The following is a 15,335-nucleotide window of genomic DNA, read 5'->3' on the forward strand; positions in this document are numbered from 1 at the left end:
TGCGCTCGCAATTAGTGGCTGGTAATTAGTCACGGTTAAAGGAGCATTAGAGAGCGCAAAATGGATTTCATCTTAATATACAGTGCCGTGAAAAAGTATTGCCCTCTTTCTGATTTTCTCTATTTTTGCTAATGTTTGATACTGAATGTTATCCGATCTTCAACCAAAACCTAATATTAAATAAAGAGAACCTGAGTTTATAAATAACAAAAAGTTACATAACTTTGTTATTTAAATAAATAACGTAAGTAATTGCCCACTTGCACTCAATTACTGGTTGTGCCATCGTTTAGCTGCAATGACTACCACCAAATGCTTCCTGTAGTTGTAAATCAGTCTCCCACATCGCTGTGGAGGAATTTTGGCCCACTCTTGCATGCAGAACTGCTTTAACTCAGCGACATTTGTGGGTTTTGAATCATGAACTGCTCGTTTTAAGTCTTGCCACAACATCTCAATTGGGATTAGGTCTCGACTTTGACTAAGCCATTCCAAAACTTGTTGCTTTTTAACCATTTTCATTTAGACTTTGATTGTATGTTTTGGATCATGACCCAGCTGCGCTTCAGTTTCAGCTCCTGACATTCCCTGACATTCTCCAATACAGATCAGAATTTATTGTTCCTTCTATTAAGGCAATTCGTCCAGTTCCTGTGGCAGTAAAGCATCCCCAAATCATCACACTACTACCACCATGCTGGAATGAGGTTCTTACTGTGAAATGCGGTGTTCTGGTTTTTCACCAGGCATAAATGGGACCCATGTTATCCAAAAAAGTTTTACTTTTGACTCATTTGTCCATAGAACATTCTTCAAGAGTCTTGATGATCATCCAGGTTAATTCTGTTCTGCATCAGAGAATTCTACAGGAGAATGTCAGACCATCCGCCTCTGAGCTGAAGCGCAGTTGGGTCATGCAGAAAGACAATGATCCAAAACATACAATCAAGTCTAAATGAAAATGGTTAAAAAGCAAGACATTTTAAGTTTTGGAATGGCCTAGTCAAAGTCCAGACCTAATCCCAATTGAGATGTTGTGGCAAGACTTAAAACGAGCAGTTCATGATTCAAAACCCACAAATATCGCTGAGGTAAAGCAGTTCTGCATGCAAGAGTGGGCCAAAATTCCTCCACAGTGACGTGAGAGACTGATTTACAATGACAGGAATAATTTGGTTGCAGTCATTGCCGCTAAAGGTGGCAATTACTTTTTCACACAGGGGAATTGGATGTTGCATAACTTAAAATACAAAAATATGCAAAAAATCACAAAGGGGCAATACTTTTTCACAGCACTGTATTGGCACTGAACTGCAGATACAGTAGCTCCTGAGTGTATCTCTCCCCATGCTATCTTCTGATAGCTAGTCCGACCACTGTGGCTAGGTAGACTTCTCCAATGCTGGTGCTAGGGCCTGACTTAAGTCCTATAAGGACACTGTTGGCAGGTGTGCTTTTGGAGCAGCTTAGACTCTGCCATTATTTGTTTGTGCCTAAACCTCAGCAATAAGGCACTTGAGTAAACCGCAGCTGTTGACTAAGATTGGACTTGTGTATTCAAAGGTAATCTTCAGTCAACTGTCTGAGTGATTGACTTTGCCCTGTTGGGTTGTGTACTAAACCTGTGAGTTAGGGCAAGATGTGTTAGTTTAGAGATTAAACTACTGCAGGGATTGATCATGTCAGCCAATCAGCTCTCCTAGTTGAAAAAGAAAAAGAAAATCCTCCCATGAAAAACGACCGTATGTTCTTTCAGTTGAGGCTCTTGAACCTAATGCCCCTTCCAAAGCTTTTCAAAAGGCATCTTATCAACCAACCACCACTGTGTAAATACTTATGTGACTACGGCTTGTTTGATCGACTCTGACAATGTGATTTCATGTGCTTTATTACAGAAGCTCAAACAGAAGAACCAACAGCTGAAGCAGATAATGGACCAGCTCCGAAACCTCATCTGGGAGATAAACTCCATGCTGGCTGTTAGGAATTGAATGCCAAACACGGCGACACAGAGGGCGTGCATACACACACACACACCACCGACTGGAAGATATGGCTATTAACTGGATAAGTGACAGGGTCCCTCTAAGGTGGCACTTAAGAAATACAGGCTTTCACAATATACCACTCTTTCCCACAAGACGAGTTGGGAGAGAAGAGGGGGAAGAAAGCAAAGAAGAATGAAGATAAGTCATGCAATGGGGAAATGCTGATATACACCAATTTATTAGGCACACCCATTTAGTACTGGGATCAGACTGGTCATCTGCTGCAATAGCCCCATCCATGACAAGGACCAACGAGTTGTGTGTCCTGAGATGCCGTTCTGCGCCATTATTTGTTTGTAGCCCACTTGTTAACTTGCATGAGTCTTGCCATTCTCCTTCGACCTCTCTCATCCACGAGCTGTTTTCGCCCACAGGACTGCCGCTGATTGTTTTTTATTTTATTTGTCGCACCGTTCTCGGTAAACCCTAGACACGGTCGTTTGTGAAAATCCCAGGAGAGCGGCAGTTTCTAAGATACTGCATCCGGCATGCTTGGCACCGACGATCATTCCATGCTCAAAGTTGATTAGGTCACTCCTTTTGCCCATTCTAACATTCAATCGCACAGTAATCGAATACCTCGATGCCCCTCTGCCTGCTTTATACAGCAAGCCACGTGACTCACTCTCTTTAGGAGCGATCCATGTGTGTGAACGGGATGTTTTACCTAATACACTGGCCGGTGAGTGTAGTTATCGCCTACAATATGGTTGAGGACTTTCAGAGTTGTGGTTTGAAAGACCATAGTCATGGCTTTCAGTAGAATTCAAATCAACTGTTGATTTATTGTAGGCACTAGGTATAAATGCAGGACAATATGTAGTCAATCGTACAACATTTTATATATTTAATCTCTATCCCAAAATATGACAAATACTCAGATTACCCATTTAAAGGGGTTTTGATGTTCTATTTCCCTCAAGATGTTTTTATACATTCCTTAACCATTTTAGCTAAAAGGAGGGCAACATTTGTGAAGGAGAGCACAGACATGTAAAAAAATACTAGGGCACATTGTTGAAAATAAGTTTCAAATTAAATCACTGCCAGATTGAGGTTTGCATTATTTTTACTGGACTTTTTATGATCATCACAATGTCTCATTAACTTTTGCAATTCTATGGCGCTATAAATCCTGCTGTGATTTAGGCCACTGTTTCTTTCTGTTCTATTTTTAGATCTGTGTTCTCACTGCTCACGAGGACCGTTAGATCAGGTCTCTTTGTGGTCTTTTTGGATTGTCCCCAGGCTTTAAAAGTAATTTAAAAAAAATTACGCCCAGAAACAGTGCCGGCCCAGCCAATAAGCGACATAAACAACTTAGTAGGGCCCCGCGGCCACTGGGGCCCCCTGACCCTTTGATTGAATCCTGGTGTTATTATACTGATGATTTGTCGGACCAGAGGGTTTCGTTACGTACAGTGCATTCGGAAAGTAAAGACCCCTTCACTTTTTCCACATTCTATTACAACCTTATTCTAAAATTGATTAAAATGTTTTTCCCTTCATCAATCTACACACAATACCCAATAATGACAAAGCAAAAACAGGTTTAGAAATTTCAGCAATATTACAAAGAAAAAAACAAATCACATTCACATTCAGACCCTTTACTCAGTACTTTGTTGAAGCACCTTTGGCAGCGATTACAGCCTCGAGTCTTCTTGGGCATGATGCTACAAGCTTGGCACACCTGTATTTGGGGAGCTTCTCCCATTCCTTTCTGCAAATCCTCTCAAGCTCTGTCAGGCTGGATGGGGAGCGTCACTGCATAGCTATTTTCAGGTCAGATATGTTGGATCGGATTCAAGTCCGGGCTCTGGCTGGGCCACTCAAGGACATTCAGACTTTTCCAGAAGCCACTCCTATGTTGTCTTGGCTGTGTGCTTAGGGTCATTGTCCTGGTTGACATTCGTGAACATTCGCCCCAGTCTGAGGTCCTGAGCACTATGGAGCAGGTTTTCATCAAGGATCTCTGTACTTTGCTCCGTTCATCTTTCCCTCGATCCTGACTAGTCTCTCAGTCTCTGCCTCTGAAAAACATCCCACAGCATGATACTGTCACCACCAAGCTTCACCGTATGGATGGTATTGGCCAAGGCGTGACGTGACGCTTGTTCTTGAGGACCTTCAATTCTAAATAAAAAATGTTGGTACCCTTCCGCATGTCTGTGCCTAGACACAATCTTGTTTTAGAGCTCTACGGACAATTCCTTCAACCTCATGGCTTGGATTTTGCTCTGACAACTGTGGGACCTTGTATAGACAGGTGTGTGCCTTTCCAAATCATGTCCAATCAATTTAATTTACCGCAGGTGGACTCCAATTAAGTTGTAGAAACATCTCAAGGATGATCCATGGAAACAGGATGCACCTGAGCTCAATTGAGTGTTTTTGTTTTGTCATTATGGGTATTGTGTGTAGATTGATGAGGACAATGTTTTATTTAATCCATTTTAGAATAAGGCTGTAACATAAAATTGTGGAAAAAGTCAAGGGGTCTGAATACATTCCCGAATGCAGTGTAGGTGATGGTTTCTACGGTTGTAGCTGGATGGAGTAGGCCTACAGCTCCATCTGGTTGTTGACAACGGTTTCATTTTAGCTAAGCCTAACCCTTTTCCTAACCTTAACCTCAGGTTGGATTCAATCTGTATCGTGGAAGATCTGCGTTACAATGTAAAGGTAATTTCCAATTAGGTCGACATATGCAGCATTTACCGTGAATGCACTCCCTGCAAACGCTATAACACAGATCTCCCGCAATACAGATTGAATCCAACCCCTCATTCTCCTAACCTGCTACGTAAACAAACCATCAGTCTCGACAAATCATTAGCATCACATCGGCCTCAATCATGTTCTGAGGGAAGCGCCGTCTTGAGCAGAACTAATGTGATTGGTTGGATGAAAGTAGGTGGTTAAAAATAGGTTGGAGGCATTACATGCGTGTTGCGACCCGCTCGGTTGCCAGTTCAAATCAAGATTACGACTTTTGTTTTCCAACCTTACCGAACATTCTTAACTAATTACATTTCTAATCTATTACCTTTCAACATTTCACTGAATAGCTTTAAATATGTGAAAACACCAGAGCATTAAATAACTTCCAGTCAGGAATGTAAGGTAGGTAGCTTCTTACTCCCAAGTAGTCTTCTTTACAATCAGTCAGTAAGCCCATGTTGGCTAAAATGTTTTAGGTTGCTAGGTAAGTTAGTCTAGCCAGATAGCCAGAGATTACGATAAATAATTAAGATGGTTGGGGTCATATCCAAGTTGTGTTATGAGGTTATTGTCCTCAGGCAAATGTTAGAGGACATAGTATGCAACTCCATCCCAAATTTCACACTGTTCCCTATATAGTGTACTACTTTTGACCAGAGCGCATGGGTCTCCGGTCAAAAGCAGTGCATTTCGTAAGGGATATGGTGTCATTTGGGAAGCAGAATAGGGAGGAAAGCAAAGACACTCCTTCCACAGAATAAGAATCAATCGCTGGATAGTGGATCATGATTTATTTTCACAAACCAGGTTTCCAGCCAAACTTTATGCTTGTAAAAGTACGGTACAAGGGGGTAACCCCCCTGTAATTCACATTAAGACCACAAGATGTCACCAAATTATTTTCCTTGTCGTCACTGCTCTTGCTCAACAAACATGTCCTGTGTCATCACAACTTTGAGATATTTCAAAATGATTGTGGTAAATTTGTAATTTTTTTGCTATTTTCAAAATGTTGTAGATATATTCCAATAAAACTTTTTTTTAAATGAGATACACAAGTAGGAAAGCCTTATCAAATCGAATTTTATTTGTCACATGGTTAGCAGATGTTAATGCGAGTGTAGCGAAATGCTTGTGCTTCTAGTTCAGACAATACAGTAATAACCAACAAGTAATCTAGCTAACAATTCCAAAACTACCACCTTATACACACAAGCCTTATGCTAAATAATCCACTTGTTTAGAGAGAAATGTAGGTCATTTATATTTAGTAAAGGGGGTAGCTGGCCCCTGGGGGCTAGTTTCCCCTTTATGGTTATGAATGTGTTTCTACCTGTCATTTAGACAATGACTAGCCCAGTTAGTAAAGTTGCTAGCTAGCATAAACTAGTGCTATCAGTAAATGCTAGTCAGCATAAGGTGCTAGGAGTGCTAGCTAGCAACCTTACTACCAGATTGTCTGAGGTAAAATACATTAAAAAGATAACGTAACTTATTTGCAGTTAGAAATGTTTACACTAGTGACTGATAGCGTTACATTTAATGTCACTTTATACCCTTTTATGTATTTTACACTGCATTTTGTCACATAGCTTGCTATGTTTTTAAGAGAGAGCTTTTCAATTGGCATCTATTCCCCCTTTTTTCAGTCACAGGTGGGGACTGGATTAGGTGTGAGCAGTGCAAGAGGTGGGCACCAATTTGACTGGGGATAGCTTTATTTGTGACCTATGTACAAATTAGAATTGTGCAATTAGTATCAATGTTACACTGAATTGAGTTAAGTTGTTATTAAATGTTATATTCCATTCCAAATGTCGACAAAATACCCTAAACAATGTGGGATCTTTTTGTGTCGGTAAAATAAATTATGCTAGAAATGTCCGTGGAAATGCTTGTGCGCAAATATTGATATAATAACCCATCATGTCAAAGTAACGCGATGACATGTGTAGTCCTCCCACTACGACTCGTCCGGGAAAGCATGCTGTTTATTAGGATACAGATCAAATAATTAATTTCACAGGGTGGTGAAAATGCAAGGTGATGAGCTTGATGCACCTTTGCAATAAATCAAGGATTTTATTCTGGTGACATGATCAAAAAATGAAACAGCCCTTTTTCAGGACCCTGTCTTTCAACGATAATTTGTAAAAATCCAAACACCGTTCCCAATGCTTGTTCAATGAACCATAAGCAATGAATGAACATGCACCTGTGGAACGGTCGTTAAGACACTAACAGCTTAGGCAATTAAGGTCACAATTATGAAAACTTAGGACACTAAAGAGGCCTTTCTACTGACTCTGAAAAACACCAAAAGAAAGATGCCCAGGGTCCCCCTGCTCATCTGCGTGAACGTGCCTTAAGCAAGGAGGCATACTGTGAGACGCCCAAGACAGCGCTAGAGGGAGACAGAACGGACAGCTGATCGTCCTCGCAGTGGCAGACCACGTGTAACAACATCTGCACAGGATCGGTACATCCGAACATCATACCTGCGGAACAGGTGCAGGATGGCAACAACTGCCCAAGTTACACCAGGAACGCACAATCCCTCCATCAGTGCTCAGATTGTCTGCAATAGGCTGAGAGAAGCTGGACTGAGGGCTTGTCAGCCTGTTGTAAGGCAGGTTCTCACCAGACATCACCGGCAACAACGTCACCTATGGGCACAAACACACCGTCGCAGGACTGGCAAAAAATGCTCTTCACTGACGAGTCTCGGTTTTGTCTCACCAGGGGTGATTGTCAGATTCGCTTTTATCGTCGAAGGAATGAGCGTTACACCGAGGCCTGTACTCTGGAGCGGGATCAATTTGGAGGGTCCGTCATGGTCTGGGGCGGTGTGTCACAGCATCATCGGACTGAGCTTGTTGTCATTGCAGGCAATCTCAACGCTGCGCATTACAGGGAAGACATCGTCCTCCCTCAAGTGGTACCCTTCCTGCAGGCTCATCCTGACATGACCCTCCAGCATGACAATGCCACCAGCCATACTGCTCGTTCTGTGCGTGATTTCCTGCAAGACAGGAATGTCAGTGTTCTGCCATGGCCAGCGAAGAGCCCGGATCTCAATCCCATTGAGCACGTCTGGGACCTGTTGGATCGGAGGGTGAGGGCTAGGATTTTTATACCTACAGGGGTCATAAAATGATACGACAATCTTAAAACAATTCCATGTTAGCTTAGTAGATATTGCAATCCGAGGGGTTTTAAACCCCCAAAAATGTGCCTTGTCCATTCTGTAATGTAACTCGACATTACTATGTTTAGCAGTAGGCTAGACATCGTCTCAAAGCAATAAACAGTCACGCATCAATGATCAAAAGTTTCTTTTTAATTATAAATCATTCTTACAAAAATTGGCATGTTTCTATTTCATTTACCTCTATAAAAGTCATTTGTTAATTACAAGGTAGGCAGGAGGAAGGCATCAGGACAGCTGGGAGCAAAATAAGTCATAAAAAAAACCTAAAAATCTTGTCTGTCTGATACAGCCAAGTACTGATAAATAATTCCATAGAAGTGGTCATGCAGGTGCGTTGTCGGCCATCACCACAGTTGAATATCCGACAGAAGAGTGGTCAAGAATGAATGAAAGCGGTGCTAAATCTCCAGTGTACGTCCAGTTGAACGAGAGCCCTGTATGGCCCTCCTCTTCTGACTGACAGTTCAAATGGCAGTTTGTTACCATGAGCTCAAAATCCAAAATTTGATTGAAAAAAAAAAACTACAAATCACAGACAGAACCATCCTGCACATCCAACCACACTGATACAGATGCCATGCATTGATAAACCATATAATGTCTGGTATCCTATGGTTTTATGGAAGGACATGTTTAAAATGAGAGTTGTTATACATTTGTACCAGATATGACAGTCAAGAGAATTGCCAGTTTTCCCCAAAACTATCAATGAGTATGCAGATGTGGACAGTGACAACAAAAAAAACATGGTGAATCTAAAATACACTGTAGCAACAACCGAAAACCCTCGATCTGTTCAAGAGACCCAGCTGCCATCGAAATGCTCACAGCAAATCCAATTCTAGATTGGTATCATCTTGTCTCCATGGTGATTATGAATTAACTGACATGGTAACACAAATGGATTTCTATAATGGTTGCAGTTGCTCTATAGATTAAGATTTTAAAAGCAAAAAGGGATGGTTTTATTCCACGGAAACAAAATATATATATATATTGGCAACAATGTGAAAACAATTAACCCTCCCATTATGTTGTAGGTCAATTTGACCCATTTCCACATTTGTGTTGTCTAAAATACTAGTTAACCTCTTTCTCAATGAACATTACTTTTCCTCATTTAGGGTCATGAACCTAACACGCTGATATGTTGTCGAATGTGTGTAGATTTTGTATACAAACATGCTGTTGTGGGTCATTTTGACCCAGAGGCTTTCATTGTGTATAGATATTTGCACAGGTCCAAAATAAATGAGGTGTCTTTTATGTATTCTGTTTTGACTGGTTCTGGTTGCACTTTTAGAATTATGTTTGGGTGGAAAGGAGTCTCCCCAAGCTTCTCCTTCTCAGTGCGAGAGCAGCAGATCGCCGACACAGACAGTCACACATATGAGCTCCAAAAGATTTTCAGTCATTGATGCCTCATCACAAACTTTGGACTGTGACAGTGAAATAGAAGAGGTTTCAGAGACCGGACAATGCTATTGATCCAGATTTGTGAATATTTCTCTGATGAAGAGGATTCAGGAGGTGGAGTCTGCCATACCATCCCCTCCATCCGACGAGAGAGAGAGCATCATGCAACAGCCATCATCCAGAGAAGAGAGGACATGGACATCTAAAGATGGTTATATTAGAATGGTCACAACAGCGAAGTCAAGGTAGACTGTCAGCTCAAAATTGTTCCAGGACCCCCGCAAAGACAGTAAAACCAGCACCATTTGTGTAGAATGCAATAAATCCAGTTGAAGTCGGAAGTTTACACACACTTAGGTTGGAGTCATTAAAACTAGTTTTTCAACCACTCCACAAATTTCTTGTTAACAAACTATAGTTTTGGCAAGTCGGTTAGGACATCTACTTTGTGCATGACACCATTTTTCCAACCATTTTTTACAGACAGATTATTTCACTGTATCACAATTCCAGAGGCTCAAGTTTACATACACCAAGTTGACTGCCTTTAAATAGCTTGGAAAATTCCATAAAATTATGTCATGGCTTTAGAAGCGTCTGATAGGCGAATTGACATCATTTGAGTCAATTGGAGGTGTAACTGTGGATGTATTTCAAGGCCTACCTTCCAACTCAGTGCCTCTTTGCTTGACATCATGGGAAAATCAAAAGAAATCAGCCAAGACCTCAGAAAATAAATTGTAGACCTAAACAAGTCTGGTTCATCCTTGGGAGCAATTTCCAAACGCCTGAAGGTACCACGTTCATCTGTACAAACAATAATAATATGAAAGTATAAACACCATGGGACTACTCAGCCGTCATACCGCTCAGGAAGGAGACGCGTCGTGTCTCCTAGAGATTAACGCACTTTGGTGCGAGAAGTGAAAATCAATCCCAGAACAACAGCAAAAGGACCTTGTGAAGATGCTGGAGGAAACAGGTACAAAAGTATCTATATCCACATAACCTGAAAGGCCGCTCAGCAAGGAAGAAGCTACTGCTCCAAAACTGCCATAAAAAAGCCCAACTACGGTTTGAACTGCACATGGGGACAAAGATTGTACTTTTTGGAGAAATGTCCTCTGGTCTGATGAAACAAAAATAGAACCGTTTGGCCATAATGACTCGTTATGTTTGGAGGAAAAGGGGGAGGCTTGCAAGCTAGAAAAAAAACACCCCAACCATGAAGCAAGGGGGTGGCAGCATCATGTTGTGGGGGTGCTTTGCTGCAGGAGAGACTCATGCACTTCACAAAATAGATGGCATCACGAGGAGAGAAAATGATGTGGAGATATTGAAGTAACATCTCAAGACATCAGTCAGGAAGTTAAAGCTTGGTCGCAAATGGGTCTTCCAAATGGACAATGACCCCAAGCATACTTCCAAAGTTGTGGCAAAATGGCTAAAGGACAACAAAGTCAAGGTATTGGAGTGGGCATCACAAAGCCCTGACCTCAATCCCATAGAACATTTTTGGGCAGAACTGAAAAAGCGTGTGCGAGCACTATTATTCTGACTTTTCACATTCTTAAAATAATTTGGTGATCCTAACTGACCTAAGATAGGGAAATTTTACGAGGATTAAATGTCAGGAATGGTTTAAAACTGAGTTTAAATGTATTTGGCTGAGGTGTATGTAAACTTCCGACTTCAACTGTACATCTGCAGAAAGCACACACGTGCATTGTGTTCAACATGTGGGATAATTCAATAGGGTCAAATCACACCTAAGTGTTACAAAAAAAAAAAAAAAAAGCCTTCTTGGGGAAACAGAAAATGCTGGTTTGTGACAAATATATTTAACAAATAGTTCAATGTAGAGTTTTTGAAATCAAATGTTCTTGTATTTCTTCTTTATGAAAGGTCTGACAAGACAAACATTTAGTCTGTTTTTACTTGATTCTTTGACTGTCGAGTGTGTTTACACTGTGCGGGTCAATCTGACCCATACCACAATGGACTTATTTTTTCCCCCCAGCAAAGCACAAGGGTTAAAGAAATGTATATAACTTACAAAATCAGATTTCTTTTTTGCTCATCAACTATTCCTTCAGCCATGAAATCCTGTTATTTTCCCCTGTCATTTCATACTATACACAGTCTGGTTTTTCTCACATATGAAAATAAATATACATGTTTATGTACAGAAATGTCAATGTCTCTGGTTTCGCCCGTGAAGTCAATGTGCAAGGCTGGGGACTTTCGCTCTTGAGATATAACAAGTTCATTCAGACAATTCTAGATAGAAAAAGGCTTGATACAAAGATGTTTGACTGAACTTCAAAAAAGGGGACCAGATGCAGGCCAACGTTTTTCAGAATCATTGAGATGCATGTCTAGTGCCAAGAGATCCAAGGCTTGCTGTAAGTCAACATCAAAATACAACGTAAATCTCTCTTGGCCAATATCAAGTCATACAAGTTCATTCCAAAACTTCTCCCGAGTACATTGCCAGAAAGAAAATAAACATGAAATGAAAAACAACAATATATTGACAATATACCAGCTTTGAAACTGTACTAAATCTAACTGTACTGTAGTATGAAGTGTTATGCTGATAATATCACATTTGACATTGTGAAAATGACACGGGTAGATGGGCCAGGCCCACCAATGACACAATATCAACTCATTGGCCATGTATACACCTAGTGGACACTGACCTCCATTGATTGTTTCCTGATATGGAAGATGAAAACAACAGCACCAAAATGTAAAAAAAAGAGTCTACAACGCCCTCAATAAGAAATGACGCAGATACGACGAAGGGGATCGAAAAAAAAACGGATAGTTGAGCTTTGGCTCACAGCTGATACACTATGGGCCGGTTTCTCGGGAGCCAGATGCAGCCTAGTTCTGAACAAAAATGCACTTTCAATGGACACCTTCAGTCACCTTCACAATAAAAAAAGGCCACTCAAGCACACTTACGCTCCTTCAAGTCTTCAGACATTCAAGTACCTGTTCGAGTGAACTAGCAGGGCTCTTTGTGTGGTACAAAGACTAAAGCCTGTTCACAATAGGATTTCACTATAAAGCCACGAGCTTCCACATCTCAAAGCTATTTCCTTGAAATTGATCAATTAAAAGGAAGTTTGGAGGTTTTTCATATCGGACCACAATACAAAACAACGTGTCAGACCAAATGTAGTTGAGCTGGGATGAGTCTATTGTGAGCACAACAGCATCACAGGAAAACTAGGAGCAACAGAAATTATGAACAAAGAGGGTAATGAAGAACGTTACAATGACAAGGCTAGGTGAAGGGGGAGCTGGTTGTCTTTTCACTGTACGCCTAGAGCCAAAGGGCCATGGTTGTGGGTCACCGCATCCAGAGCAGAGTCAGACATGATGGGAAATATAGAGACAGACGGTTTCAGCATGGGCTGCTCCCCAGGGAAACCAACACTTCAAATGAAACTTCTTTCTCTCATTAAACACAAAACATATGTCCTCTGACAAATGGTGTAGGAAATGCCTATGTCTATCGAATGGCTTTGAGGCTTGTATTTCACCAACATCGTTATGATGAGGGCATCTAGGAAGAACAACGAATATTACAGAGGGCATTTCGACCAGATAGCATGTTCTCCTGCTTTCGATATCGATTTACGGAAAAAATATGTGCAATAAGCAATTTTATAAAGGCAGCCCTAGTGTGAATTTCGGGGACATGGCACAACAGACGAGTCACTGAAATCTGTAACACCCCTGTGGAAATGAAGCAGGGTCTAAATTTAGCATGCACTCCTGCCACGGGATTGCTCAAACAATAAAGGGGAAATAAAAAAAATGGGTGAAAAGGCAGTGTTCTGCTCCATTTCATCTAGGAATGTTCATGTTGCTCATTCCGACAGAGGGAAAGTGCTCCGCTTGGGCTTATGGTGGGGATGAGCCTACATTCAACCTCTGTACACACACGGGTACGGAGCTTCCGAGGGGAAAGACGAGGAGAAAAGTGAAACTGCTTTTGAGAGTTGAGAGTTTTGAAGGGAAAGGGTACATTTAAAATGTGACATGCTTCTGGCTTATCGTTGTGATAAATCAGAGAAACAGACAGAAATAAAAATCTAACTATCAGAAAATCAAAGACTGAGCATAGAGTGGGTGTTCCTGTGGGTTTTGCGACTGCCTCATGGCAATATGAGTGGCACCATTAGATTTTTTTTTACCACCGCTTTTAAACCACCCTTCCAGTAAAAGAAGAACAAAAATATAAGGGGGGGAAAGCTTGGACTCAACTTTTCGACCTTTACTACCAAAATGTTGAATTTAATTTAATCAGGGGACAGTTCTTAGGAAGATAAGACCCCAAGGCTTCAAACCAGTGTACATATGGGAGGGAAGTATGGTTAGGAAAGTAATGGAGGGACATGGTTTTCTAGGGTCCCGAGCAGGGGCTGGTGGTGAGTGTCTCAGTGGTCCTGATGCAGACATAGGGAGGTCATGAAGGAGTCAAGGTGGGGTTGCATTGACTCTAGGTTACCAGCCCGGGGCGGATCTGATCTGATCTGATGTTGGGTTGCCATGTTGGACACCTCACTTCCTCTACCATCCTGCACATGTGCAGAGAGTCGCAGGAAAGTCTGTCGTAATTCGCTCCTTCGTGGCATTCATACAAAAAAAATATTCTATCCAAGAGTCTCGTCAGTAGTGTCTGTGTGTGTTTATGTGAACGTACTACAGATCTGTATATTCTGTGTGTGTATACGCATAGTTCTCCAGACACCATTTCGCTCGTCAAGTCCTGGCGCTGCTGTAGTCATTGGCAATGTGCTGAGTGGAAGACAGAGCTGTAGCGCCGCCTTAGATTGGGCTCCAGGTGGCTGACTGTCCTACTGCCACTGTCGTGGTCCTCCTTCGGCTACCGCCTCCCCCGGCCTCTCTGGCAGGGGGTGCACATCCTGTCAGAGCCTCTCGATGTCCCTGTATTTCTTGCGCAGGATGGAGACCTGGTCCTTGAACAGCACCGGGTCCAGCCTCATTTGGGAGTGGACCAGGGGCATGCCGCCAAACCAGCTGGCGAACTTGTTCATGCACGTCTGCCGCTGGGCGAAGTGGTCCGGGTCGGCCCAGCGCGAAGCCCGCGACGACTGCACGGCGGGAGGAGAGAGAAAAATTGAAGATATTGTTAAATCACAGCAGCATGTCACGACACTAAATAAGGTCAGGGTTTCTCAAAATGGTTGGGACTAGAGCTGGGCGATAGACAAAAATCCATAGTGATAAATTGACATTTTTTTGCAATAACAATAAATCAGCTAGAGCTGGGTAATACGGAGAAAAAGTCATATTGCCATAAATGTAACTATTTTGCTCTATATCAACAATATATATATTATTTATGGAAAGTTACTATACATTAGCGGCAGGGCTCTAGACAATTATTTTCCAGTGCCAAGTAAGACAACCGAGATTAACTGAATAAAAAAAGAAAGCCAATTCAACTAACATATCCAAGAAAAGCATGGGTGATATTTTGATGTGCAACCTGTCAAAATAGGATGCAGAATGAATCTGATTTCATTCGGGCTTTTCAGTTACGAAGGACATCTGCATCTTTATAGTGGGTGTTTTGATACACCATCCAAAATCTAATTAATAACGTCACCATGCTCAAATAGATATTTAATGTCTGCTTTAAAGAAATGGTTTCCACATCGACCAATAGGTGCCCGTTTTTTGCGAGGCACTGGAAAACCTCAGTCTTTGTGGTCGCTACAGATAATTGTATGTTTGGGGTACAGAGACAAGGTAGTCATTAAAAAAATCATGTTAAACACTATTATTGCACAGAGGGAGGCCATGCAAGTTGGGACTTGTTAAGCACATTTTTTTACTCCCGATTTCCTCCTGAAGGAACTGTATATACTCACAGAAAGCTGGGACTCATC

At 41.6% G+C, this 15,335-nt stretch overlaps 2 protein-coding genes across 7 annotated transcripts in view; one reads left to right on the top strand and one right to left on the bottom strand.

Moving 5' to 3' along the window:
- Positions 1 to 5,823, top strand: part of LOC109903710 (mediator of RNA polymerase II transcription subunit 30-like) — a 39,939-nt gene extending 34,116 nt beyond the window's left edge. For 5 of the 6 annotated variants that reach the window (XM_020500584.2, XM_020500583.2, XM_020500579.2 and 2 more), the window contains one exon: positions 1,896 to 3,196. In XM_020500584.2, the coding sequence (XP_020356173.1) occupies positions 1,896 to 1,991 (96 nt within the window). In that variant the 3' untranslated portion in view covers positions 1,992 to 3,196. Of the gene's footprint in view, positions 1 to 1,895 lie in introns of all 6 variants that reach the window. The other variant, XM_020500580.2, reaches the window with a different exon arrangement.
- Positions 5,824 to 8,090: 2,267 nt separating this feature from the next.
- LOC109903709 (exostosin-1b) overlaps positions 8,091 to 15,335 on the bottom strand; it is a 99,535-nt gene continuing 92,290 nt past the window's right edge. Inside the window, exon 11 of the mRNA XM_020500578.2 lies at positions 8,091 to 14,534. Within this exon, the coding sequence (XP_020356167.1) occupies positions 14,349 to 14,534 (186 nt within the window). The 3' untranslated portion in view covers positions 8,091 to 14,348. The remainder of the gene's footprint in view (positions 14,535 to 15,335) is intronic.

The sequence above is a fragment of the Oncorhynchus kisutch genome, linkage group LG14 (assembly GCF_002021735.2).
Source record: "Oncorhynchus kisutch isolate 150728-3 linkage group LG14, Okis_V2, whole genome shotgun sequence".
In the NCBI taxonomy this organism is placed as follows: domain Eukaryota; kingdom Metazoa; phylum Chordata; class Actinopteri; order Salmoniformes; family Salmonidae; genus Oncorhynchus; species Oncorhynchus kisutch.